Source organism: Helicoverpa armigera, chromosome 7 (genome assembly GCF_030705265.1).
Source record: "Helicoverpa armigera isolate CAAS_96S chromosome 7, ASM3070526v1, whole genome shotgun sequence".
NCBI classification, from domain to species: Eukaryota; Metazoa; Arthropoda; class Insecta; order Lepidoptera; family Noctuidae; genus Helicoverpa; species Helicoverpa armigera.
In genome coordinates, this window is record NC_087126.1 from 2,519,565 (window position 1) to 2,532,223 (window position 12,659).

General features: G+C 43.9%; 1 protein-coding gene across 1 annotated transcript; it reads left to right on the top strand.

Moving 5' to 3' along the window:
* Nucleotides 1–8,584: 8,584 nt before the first annotated feature.
* Nucleotides 8,585–11,325, top strand: LOC135117068 (uncharacterized). The gene is made up of 2 exons (XM_064035448.1): nucleotides 8,585–9,836; nucleotides 10,151–11,325. The coding sequence occupies exons 1-2, from the start codon at nucleotides 8,735–8,737 to the stop codon at nucleotides 11,092–11,094; spliced, it is 2,046 nt and encodes a 681-aa protein (XP_063891518.1). The 5' UTR covers nucleotides 8,585–8,734; the 3' UTR covers nucleotides 11,095–11,325.
* The last annotated feature ends 1,334 nt before the right edge of the window (nucleotides 11,326–12,659 follow it).

Below are 12,659 nucleotides of genomic sequence, written 5' to 3' on the forward strand. Positions count from 1 at the left end.
AGACGCTGCCCCTTGATTGTATTTCACTACGGCCTAATCCAGACATCGTTAACGTTTCACTCGCCACTTCGGCGTTCAACATAGGTAAATACAACAAAGATAATAGGTTCACATCACTACCTGAATCTACGAGAGCATTTAAAACTGTATTATTAATTTTAATGTCTTTTACCGGCTTCCGAACACATTTGTTTACATGCGTGATGTTAACGTTTCGATCTTCGTAACTCGTAGCTGTCACATTTACAGTGTTGACATCTGTCAATGTCAGTGACGTTTCATTGTCTATGACCGCGCGGACAGTCTCGTTTCCGCTTACTTCGTTCACCGTTCCGAACATAGCCGCGGGTCGCTTGGGTCCCAACTTTCCGGCCTCCCCGGAACCGGAAGCCCGCCTCCTCGGCCGCCGTGAGCGCCGCTGCCGCCTGCGCCCGCCATCTTGGCGCCTGAATGACCCGATGCCGATGCTGTAGCCGTAGATCTCATCGGATTTACGGGACACTGGTTACGAATGTGACCGAACTGATTACACCAAAACACTTCAATCCGTTTTTACACCCGCTTCATGTCCCATGTCACCACAGCTATAGCACCGCCTCGCCGATCCCGATGCTGCCGAGGACGCCTCCGCCGACCTCGCATGACCTTTTAACCTCTCGGTTCTCTTTTCTCGCTCCTGGTTTTGGACTTCATTTTCTCATAGAAAGCCAGCTTTTCCTTCAATGCTGGAAACGTGGTCACGCCGTACAGAATCACCTTATTGCTCTCGTAATCGTCGATGCCATCCACGATGTACTGTATCGCGATGTAGTCGGAAATTTCGCACGCCGCGCTAGCTCTTTCATATGCAACATGTACTGATAATACGTCTCGCCTTTTAATTTCTTGCGTGCCGCCATTAGCTCGTGCATTTCCTTGACGTTCGCGGTGTCTGGAAATTCCTTCACAAGCGCAGCCTTGAGATCGCCGTAGGTTTTGAATGCCTTCTCGGATTTTAACCATAGCTCAGCCGTCCCGGTGAGTGACCGGCGAGCTACGATCAAAGTTTGTTGCGGCGTCCACTGAAATATCTCAGCGTTATCCTCGATGTCTTGAGCCCACTTACTCGACGAGTAAGATTTGTCGTCTCCGCTGAACTTCTCGATGAGCCCCTCTGTGAGCCCGAACGCCACCGGCGCCGCTGCAGTCGTAATCGTCGTTGATTTCGATTCCATCGTGCTCCGTAACTTCGTAATTCAAATTTAATGGCCGCCGCGTCGCGCCGGCCGGTGCGTCGTAGAAAACTTCGTGGAAATTCGTCGTTGTTCGATCCCGGACGAAGGAGAAGAAACTTGATAGTTCTGTAGAGGGTCCCCAGCGTTCATCCAGTTCAGCTGACCAAATGAAGAGATGGCCTCAACACGGTGACGCCGAGATGCTGGAGGAGTAGCAGTCACCTTACTCCGCAGGTTATTATTGCAGTTCTTATTTCAGGAGGGGTTAACTTTCGTTCATTATCACAGTGCCATGGCGTAGGGCTATCTGTACCAGAGTATTTACTATGTTATTTTTCTATGTAAAACTAAACATTTTGTTTTCTAAACCTATAAATTGTATTAAGTTCGAAGTAACATTTAAATGTTTTTGCCAATGTAGAGTTGTATGTTTTAAATTCAGAAACAAGATTGTCTTGTAGGAAGTAGTTATGTGTATTAGGTTGTTGTAGAGTATGGTTCCAGTTTATTTTATTTAACTCAATTATGTAGTGGTTATTATGATGTTTTAGTCTAGTTAGTACATAAGATTTGGTGTATGTCTGAGGACAGACATGAGTGCAGGACGGCCGAATGTGGGAATGAATGTCGAGTGGAATGGAACGTGACAGAATATGAGGGAGGCGTGAGCGAGTGAGCGAAGAGTGAGAGAGGAGGGACTGAATGTTAGAGCAACCACGCGGTACTGAGTGTAACGAACGAGCAAAGTTGTTGAAATAAAAGTAATAAGTGTTTAAAACGGGATTTTATTTCAAAGTCATCGATCTCAGCACGAGAGCTACAGATCTGTAGCTCTCTTCGAAATCTGTAGCTCTTCGTGCTGGGGATCGATGACTTTGAAATAAAATCCCGTTTTAAACACTTATTACAACTTTTATTTCAACAACTTTGCCTGTTCGTTACACTCAGTACCGCGTGGTTGCCTCTAACACCGTTCATTCAGTCCCTCCTCTCACTCTCGCTCACTGCTCACGCCTCCTCATATTCTGTCACGTTCCATTCCACTCGACATTCATTCCCACATTCGGCCGTCCTGCACTCATGTCTGTCCTCAGACATACACCAAATCTTATGTACTAACTAGACTAAAACATCATAATAACCACTACATAATTGAGTTAAATAAAATAAACTGGAACCATACTCTACAACAACCTAATACACATAACTACTTCCTACAAGACAATCTTGTTTCTGAATTTAAAACATACAACTCTACATTGGCAAAACATTTAAATGTTACTTCGAACTTAATACAATTTATAGGTTTAGAAAACAAAATGTTTAGTTTTACATAGAAAAATAACATAGTAAATACTCTGGTACAGATAGCCCTACGCCATGGCACTGTGATAATGAACGAAAGTTAACCCTCCTGAAATAAGAACTGCAATAATAACCTGCGGAGTAAGGTGACTGCTACTCTCCAGCATCTCGGCGTCACCGTGTTGAGGCCATCTCTTCATTTGGTCAGCTGAACTGGATGAACGCTGGGGACCCTCTACAGAACTATCAAGTTTTCTACGTCATAGCGATCCTTACGCTTGCATTTCACCACTCTATAAGGGCCTAGGTATTTAGGTTTCAGCTTCAACCCTGGACCGAACTGTGTTCTTTAATCGCCACTAAATCACCTTCCTTATACTTTGAACTTTCCTTCCTCTTTCTATCATATTGTTTTTTATTTTCCTCTTGTATCTTTAGAATCTGTTCTTTGGCTTGCTGCCTTATCTTCTCTCTATTTTCATCATATTGTAGTGTATTTTCTTCCTGTAATAGTTGTAGAATTTCCAAATCTTCCTTACCCTTCATTTTTACTCCCATCAGTAGTTCAAATGGTGTTGTGTTTATGCTTCTCTGGAAAGTAGAGTTGAGTGCCCTCTGCACTTTGCTTACATGCTTGTACCATACTGCAGGATTCTCCAAACATAGTTTTGTTAAAACTGGAATAAGTATTCGATGTACTCTCTCCACTTGGCCATTACCACGTGGCACACCAGTAGTAATCTTTACATGAGATATCTTTTCTTCTTCACAATAACTCTTAAACTCATTACTTGTAAATGCCGTTCCCGGTCTGTTATGAACCGCCGGGGGTTCCCAAATATTTGCTGATGAATCTGAATTTTCCTTAATGTCTCTGATGATGAAGTAGTTTTCGTGGGAAACAGCCATACGAACTTCGTAAACCCATCTATCACCGTGAGTATGTAGTTGTATTGCTTTCTTGTCTCTGTAAGTGGACCAATATGGTCTAAATGCAGGGTATCAAATGGAACACCTTCTTTCTCTATCGGATTCAAGAATCCTTCCTGTTTTCCTTCCTTCCTTGTTGCTAGTAGGCAAGGAATGCAACTCAATAAAAAATCCTGCATCTTCTTGTCCACATCTCTAATGTAATATTCCTTATTCAGTAACCCTTTCATCTTAGACTTTCCAAAGTGACCTTTGCTGTGTACTCTGTTAATAATTTCTTTCTCCAAACTTCTTGGCACTACAAACAGCTTCTGCTCAGTCTTATACAACACACCATTTTCTAACCAATAATCGTCGTATGGACTTCCTCCGAGGAGTCCATTCGCTGACGCTTATTTCAGGAGGGGTTAACTTTCGTTCATTATCACAGTGCCATGGCGTAGGGCTATCTGTACCAGAGTATTTACTATGTTATTTTTCTATGTAAAACTAAACATTTTGTTTTCTAAACCTATAAATTGTATTAAGTTCGAAGTAACATTTAAATGTTTTTGCCAATGTAGAGTTGTATGTTTTAAATTCAGAAACAAGATTGTCTTGTAGGAAGTAGTTATGTGTATTAGGTTGTTGTAGAGTATGGTTCCAGTTTATTTTATTTAACTCAATTATGTAGTGGTTATTATGATGTTTTAGTCTAGTTAGTACATAAGATTTGGTGTATGTCTGAGGACAGACATGAGTGCAGGACGGCCGAATGTGGGAATGAATGTCGAGTGGAATGGAACGTGACAGAATATGAGGGAGGCGTGAGCGAGTGAGCGAAGGAGTGAGAGAGGAGGGACTGAATGAACGGGTTAGAGGCAACCACGCGGTACTGAGTGTAACGAACGAGCCAAAGTTGTTGAAATAAAAGTTGTAATAAGTGTTTAAAACGGGATTTTATTTCAAAGTCATCGATCCCCAGCACGAAGAGAGCTACAGATTTTGGGGGCTCGTCCGGGATCGATCAACGACGAATTTCCACGAAGTTTTCTACGACGCACCGGCCGGCGCGACGCGGCGGCCATTAAATTTGAATTACGAAGTTACGGAGCACGATGGAATCGAAATCAACGACGATTACGACTGCAGCGGCGCCGGTGGCGTTCGGGCTCACAGAGGGGCTCATCGAGAAGTTCAGCGGAGACGACAAATCTTACTCGTCGAGTAAGTGGGCTCAAGACATCGAGGATAACGCTGAGATATTTCAGTGGACGCCGCAACAAACTTTGATCGTAGCTCGCCGGTCACTCACCGGGACGGCTGAGCTATGGTTAAAACCGAGAAGGCATTCAAAACCTACGGCGATCTCAAGGCTGCGCTTGTGAAGGAATTTCCAGACACCGCGAACGTCAAGGAAATGCACGAGCTAATGGCGGCACGCAAGAAATTAAAAGGCGAGACGTATTATCAGTACATGTTGCATATGAAAGAGCTAGCGCGGCGTGCGAAATTTCCGACTACATCGCGATACAGTACATCGTGGATGGCATCGACGATTACGAGAGCAATAAGGTGATTCTGTACGGCGTGACCACGTTTCCAGCATTGAAGGAAAAGCTGGCTTTCTATGAGAAAATGAAGTCCAAAACCAGGGAGAAAGAGAACCGAGAGGTTAAAAGGTCATGCGAGGTCGGCGGAGGCGTCCTCGGCAGCATCGGGATCGGCGAGGCGGTGCTATAGCTGTGGTGACATGGGACATGAAGCGGGTGTGTGTAAAAACGGATTGAAGTGTTTTGGGTGTAATCAGTTCGGTCACATTCGTAACCAGTGTCCCGTAAATCCGATGAGATCTACGGCTACAGCATCGGCATCGGGTCATTCAGGCGCCAAGATGGCGGGCGCAGGCGGCAGCGGCGCTCACGGCGGCCGAGGAGGCGGGCTTCCGGTTCCGGGAGGCCGGAAAGTTGGGACCCAAGCGACCCGCGGCTATGTTCGGAACGGTGAACGAAGTAAGCGGAAACGAGACTGTCCGCGCGGTCATAGACAATGAAACGTCACTGACATTGACAGATGTCAACACTGTAAATGTGACAGCTACGAGTTACGAAGATCGAAACGTTAACATCACGCATGTAAACAAATGTGTTCGGAAGCCGGTAAAAGACATTAAAATTAATAATACAGTTTTAAATGCTCTCGTAGATTCAGGTAGTGATGTGAACCTATTATCTTTGTTGTATTTACCTATGTTGAACGCCGAAGTGGCGAGTGAAACGTTAACGATGTCTGGATTAGGCCAATCAAGGGGCAGCGTCTCTGTTGGACTTGAGATTGATAATCAGTGTTTTAATGGTGTAGTTTTTCATTTAGTTCCACCAGAGGTGATGCCCTACGACGTAATAATAGGTCAAGAGTTCCTGGGTCGTGTTACTGTGGTAATGAATGAAGGGGGTATTAGGTTTTTTCCCATTGGTTGTTGTGAATGGGTTGGTCAAATTGATTGTTTTCCAGGATGTGTAGCAGTCAATGTTGATCACATTCAAGATCCAGCAGTAAGGAGTGAGGTTATGCAATGTGTTGAGGAGTATAAGCCATTGTATAAGGAAGAGGCCCCGATCCAACTTCAAATTGTATTGAAGGATGACATCCCAGTGCGACAGCGACCCAGACGACTGTCACTTATGGAGCAACAGGTAGTGGAAGATCAAATCGAGGAATGGCTTGATAAAGGCATCGTGAGGGTGAGTTTCTCAGATTACTCCAGTCCTTTAGTGCTAGTAAAGAAGAAAGATGGTTCGACTAGGGTCTGTGTGGACTATAGGCAGGTCAACAAGAAAATAGTTAAGGATGAATTTCCACTTCCGTAATCCATGATCTGATTGACAAACTGCAGGAAGCTAAGGTATTCAGTGTACTTGATTTGAAAAGTGGGTTCTTTCATTTGAAGGTCAGCGAGGAGTCTATTAAGTACACATCATTTGTCACTCACCACGGGCAGTTTGAATTTCTCCGTGCCCCGTTTGGTTTGTCCACCTGTCCCAAGACTTTTATGAGATTTGTGAGTATAATCTTTAGAAATTTGATTTCCCAAGGAGTGTTAATCATATTTATCGATGACATTATAATTCCAGCCTTGGATGAAGTTCAGGCTGTATCGAGGTTGAAGCAAGTGCTAGAAGTCGCAGCACATTATGGCTTGGAGATTAATTGGAAAAGGCGAACCTACTGCAGCGTGAAGTTGAGTACTTGGGCCACAGGGTGAAGGATGGAGAAGTACGGCCGAGTACAGATAAGGTGGATGCAGTCATAAGGTACCCTGAGCCAAGAACCCTCAAGCACTTGCACAGTTTTGTTGGATTGACAAGCTATTTCAGGAAGTACATTGAAAATTATGCTTCTGTGGCGAAGCCATTGACTGATTTATTAAAGAAGAATACAGAGTTCATATTTGAGGATAAGGAAAGAAAAGCTTTTGAGACACTGAAGAATAAATTAGCTAGCGGACCTGTTCTGAAGATTTTCAATCCGAAGTTGAAGACTGAATTGCACACCGATGCCTCAGGTGTAGCATTGGCTGCAATACTCATGCAACACCATCCAGGGTCAGGCTTACACCCAGTACATTACATGAGTAAGAAGACAACTGACATTCAGAGCCGGTACTCAAGCTACGAATTGGAAGCACTAGCCATCATAGAAGGTATCAGGAAGTTCAGGCACTACCTTTATGGTATTCCATTTAAAATAGTCACAGACTGTAAGGCTTTTGAATTAACACTTAAGAAGAAAGACTTGTCAGCCAAGGTAGCCAGGTGGGTCCTCATGCTCAGTGAATATGATTTCGAAGTGGAGCACAGAGCGGGCTCCAGGATGCAGCATGCAGATGCTTTGAGCCGCATACCAACAGTGGCAGTGGTTACTACTCTGCAGGAGAGTTTACGCCAAGCACAAGATCAAGATGATGGCATAAAAGCCATAAAGGAAATTTTGAGAGGAGGAAGTCCATACGACGATTATTGGTTAGAAAATGGTGTGTTGTATAAGACTGAGCAGAAGCTGTTTGTAGTGCCAAGAAGTTTGGAGAAAGAAATTATTAACAGAGTACACAGCAAAGGTCACTTTGGAAAGTCTAAGATGAAAGAGTTACTGAATAAGGAATATTACATTAGAGATGTGGACAAGAAGATGCAGGATTTTTTATTGAGTTGCATTCCTTGCCTACTAGCAACAAGGAAGGAAGGAAAACAGGAAGGATTCTTGAATCCGATAGAGAAAGAAGGTGTTCCATTTGATACCCTGCATTTAGACCATATTGGTCCACTTACAGAGACAAGAAAGCAATACAACTACATACTCACGGTGATAGATGGGTTTACGAAGTTCGTATGGCTGTTTCCCACGAAAACTACTTCATCATCAGAGACATTAAGGAAAATTCAGATTCATCAGCAAATATTTGGGAACCCCGGCGGTTCATAACAGACCGGGAACGGCATTTACAAGTAATGAGTTTAAGAGTTATTGTGAAGAAGAAAAGATATCTCATGTAAAGATTACTACTGGTGTGCCACGTGGTAATGGCCAAGTGGAGAGAGTACATCGAATACTTATTCCAGTTTTAACAAAACTATGTTTGGAGAATCCTGCAGTATGGTACAAGCATGTAAGCAAAGTGCAGAGGGCACTCAACTCTACTTTCCAGAGAAGCATAAACACAACACCATTTGAACTACTGATGGGAGTAAAAATGAAGGGTAAGGAAGATTTGGAAATTCTACAACTATTACAGGAAGAAAATACACTACAATATGATGAAAATAGAGAGAAGATAAGGCAGCAAGCCAAAGAACAGATTTTAAAGATACAAGAGGAAAATAAAAAACAATATGATAGAAAGAGGAAGGAAAGTTCAAAGTATAAGGAAGGTGATTTAGTGGCGATTAAAAGAACACAGTTCGGTCCAGGGTTGAAGCTGAAACCTAAATACCTAGGCCCTTATAGAGTGGTGAAATGCAAGCGTAAGGATCGCTATGACGTAGAGAAACTTGATAGTTCTGTAGAGGGTCCCCAGCGTTCATCCAGTTCAGCTGACCAAATGAAGAGATGGCCTCAACACGGTGACGCCGAGATGCTGGAGGAGTAGCAGTCACCTTACTCCGCAGGTTATTATTGCAGTTCTTATTTCAGAAGTGGGAGCTTCGTCCGGGATCGATCAACGACGAATTTCCACGAAGTTTTCTACGACGCACCGGCCGGCGCGACGCGGCGGCCATTAAATTTGAATTACGAAGTTACGGAGCACGATGGAATCGAAATCAACGACGATTACGACTGCAGCGGCGCCGGTGGCGTTCGGGCTCACAGAGGGGCTCATCGAGAAGTTCAGCGGAGACGACAAATCTTACTCGTCGAGTAAGTGGGCTCAAGACATCGAGGATAACGCTGAGATATTTCAGTGGACGCCGCAACAAACTTTGATCGTAGCTCGCCGGTCACTCACCGGGACGGCTGAGCTATGGTTAAAATCCGAGAAGGCATTCAAAACCTACGGCGATCTCAAGGCTGCGCTTGTGAAGGAATTTCCAGACACCGCGAACGTCAAGGAAATGCACGAGCTAATGGCGGCACGCAAGAAATTAAAAGGCGAGACGTATTATCAGTACATGTTGCATATGAAAGAGCTAGCGCGGCGTGCGAAATTTCCCGACTACATCGCGATACAGTACATCGTGGATGGCATCGACGATTACGAGAGCAATAAGGTGATTCTGTACGGCGTGACCACGTTTCCAGCATTGAAGGAAAAGCTGGCTTTCTATGAGAAAATGAAGTCCAAAACCAGGGAGCGAGAAAAGAGAACCGAGAGGTTAAAAGGTCATGCGAGGTCGGCGGAGGCGTCCTCGGCAGCATCGGGATCGGCGAGGCGGTGCTATAGCTGTGGTGACATGGGACATGAAGCGGGTGTGTGTAAAAACGGATTGAAGTGTTTTGGGTGTAATCAGTTCGGTCACATTCGTAACCAGTGTCCCGTAAATCCGATGAGATCTACGGCTACAGCATCGGCATCGGGTCATTCAGGCGCCAAGATGGCGGGCGCAGGCGGCAGCGGCGCTCACGGCGGCCGAGGAGGCGGGGCTTCCGGTTCCGGGGAGGCCGGAAAGTTGGGACCCAAGCGACCCGCGGCTATGTTCGGAACGGTGAACGAAGTAAGCGGAAACGAGACTGTCCGCGCGGTCATAGACAATGAAACGTCACTGACATTGACAGATGTCAACACTGTAAATGTGACAGCTACGAGTTACGAAGATCGAAACGTTAACATCACGCATGTAAACAAATGTGTTCGGAAGCCGGTAAAAGACATTAAAATTAATAATACAGTTTTAAATGCTCTCGTAGATTCAGGTAGTGATGTGAACCTATTATCTTTGTTGTATTTACCTATGTTGAACGCCGAAGTGGCGAGTGAAACGTTAACGATGTCTGGATTAGGCCGTAGTGAAATACAATCAGGGGCAGCGTCTCTGTTGGACTTGAGATTGATAATCAGTGTTTTAATGGTGTAGTTTTTCATTTAGTTCCACCAGAGGTGATGCCCTACGACGTAATAATAGGTCAAGAGTTCCTGGGTCGTGTTACTGTGGTAATGAATGAAGGGGGTATTAGGTTTTTTCCCATTGGTTGTTGTGAATGGGTTGGTCAAATTGATTGTTTTCCAGGATGTGTAGCAGTCAATGTTGATCACATTCAAGATCCAGCAGTAAGGAGTGAGGTTATGCAATGTGTTGAGGAGTATAAGCCATTGTATAAGGAAGAGGCCCCGATCCAACTTCAAATTGTATTGAAGGATGACATCCCAGTGCGACAGCGACCCAGACGACTGTCACTTATGGAGCAACAGGTAGTGGAAGATCAAATCGAGGAATGGCTTGATAAAGGCATCGTGAGGGTGAGTTTCTCAGACACATTAACACTTAAGAAGAAAGACTTGTCAGCCAAGGTAGCCAGGTGGGTCCTCATGCTCAGTGAATATGATTTCGAAGTGGAGCACAGAGCGGGCTCCAGGATGCAGCATGCAGATGCTTTGAGCCGCATACCAACAGTGGCAGTGGTTACTACTCTGCAGGAGAGTTTACGCCAAGCACAAGATCAAGATGATGGCATAAAAGCCATAAAGGAAATTTTGAGAGGAGGAAGTCCATACGACGATTATTGGTTAGAAAATGGTGTGTTGTATAAGACTGAGCAGAAGCTGTTTGTAGTGCCAAGAAGTTTGGAGAAAGAAATTATTAACAGAGTACACAGCAAAGGTCACTTTGGAAAGTCTAAGATGAAAGGGTTACTGAATAAGGAATATTACATTAGAGATGTGGACAAGAAGATGCAGGATTTTTTATTGAGTTGCATTCCTTGCCTACTAGCAACAAGGAAGGAAGGAAAACAGGAAGGATTCTTGAATCCGATAGAGAAAGAAGGTGTTCCATTTGATACCCTGCATTTAGACCATATTGGTCCACTTACAGAGACAAGAAAGCAATACAACTACATACTCACGGTGATAGATGGGTTTACGAAGTTCGTATGGCTGTTTCCCACGAAAACTACTTCAAAATCTGAGAAACTCACCCTCACGATGCCTTTATCAAGCCATTCCTCGATTTGATCTTCCACTACCTGTTGCTCCATAAGTGACAGTCGTCTGGGTCGCTGTCGCACTGGGATGTCATCCTTCAATACAATTTGAAGTTGGATCGGGGCCTCTTCCTTATACAATGGCTTATACTCCTCAACACATTGCATAACCTCACTCCTTACTGCTGGATCTTGAATGTGATCAACATTGACTGCTACACATCCTGGAAAACAATCAATTTGACCAACCCATTCACAACAACCAATGGGAAAAAACCTAATACCCCCTTCATTCATTACCACAGTAACACGACCCAGGAACTCTTGACCTATTATTACGTCGTAGGGCATCACCTCTGGTGGAACTAAATGAAAAACTACACCATTTGAACTACTGATGGGAGTAAAAATGAAGGGTAAGGAAGATTTGGAAATTCTACAACTATTACAGGAAGAAAATACACTACAATATGATGAAAATAGAGAGAAGATAAGGCAGCAAGCCAAAGAACAGATTTTAAAGATACAAGAGGAAAATAAAAAACAATATGATAGAAAGAGGAAGGAAAGTTCAAAGTATAAGGAAGGTGATTTAGTGGCGATTAAAAGAACACAGTTCGGTCCAGGGTTGAAGCTGAAACCTAAATACCTAGGCCCTTATAGAGTGGTGAAATGCAAGCGTAAGGATCGCTATGACGTAGAGAAACTTGATAGTTCTGTAGAGGGTCCCCAGCGTTCATCCAGTTCAGCTGACCAAATGAAGAGATGGCCTCAACACGGTGACGCCGAGATGCTGGAGGAGTAGCAGTCACCTTACTCCGCAGGTTATTATTGCAGTTCTTATTTCAGGAGGGGTTAACTTTCGTTCATTATCACAGTGCCATGGCGTAGGGCTATCTGTACCAGAGTATTTACTATGTTATTTTTCTATGTAAAACTAAACATTTTGTTTTCTAAACCTATAAATTGTATTAAGTTCAAGTAACATTTAAATGTTTTTGCCAATGTAGAGTTGTATGTTTTAAATTCAGAAACAAGATTGTCTTGTAGGAAGTAGTTATGTGTATTAGGTTGTTGTAGAGTATGGTTCCAGTTTATTTTATTTAACTCAATTATGTAGTGGTTATTATGATGTTTTAGTCTAGTTAGTACATAAGATTTGGTGTATGTCTGAGGACAGACATGAGTGCAGGACGGCCGAATGTGGGAATGAATGTCGAGTGGAATGGAACGTGACAGAATATGAGGGAGGCGTGAGCGAGTGAGCGAAGGAGTGAGAGAGGAGGGACTGAATGAACGGGTTAGAGGCAACCACGCGGTACTGAGTGTAACGAACGAGCCAAAGTTGTTGAAATAAAAGTTGTAATAAGTGTTTAAAACGGGATTTTATTTCAAAGTCATCGATCCCCAGCACGAAGAGAGCTACAGGAGGCACAACCCGATGATGGTCTTTCAACCGATCAATATAGAACTTAGATATGAATTTCACTTGCATGTCATTCAAATAATCTCTCGGTAGTTCTTTAAGTATTTTTGTGTAGAAACGCATGCCTTTCTCTCGGTTTTCTGGCTCATTGTTTGTGAGGACGCCGGCCA

Coding starts and splice junctions, on each gene's coding strand:
- LOC135117068 (XM_064035448.1), top strand. CDS start 8,735: ATGGAATCGAAATCAACGACGATTACGACTGCAGCGGCGCCGGTGGCG. Junction 9,837..10,150: donor AAATGCTCTCGTAGATTCAG/GTAGTGATGTGA, acceptor ATTGTTTTCCAG/GATGTGTAGCAGTCAATGTT.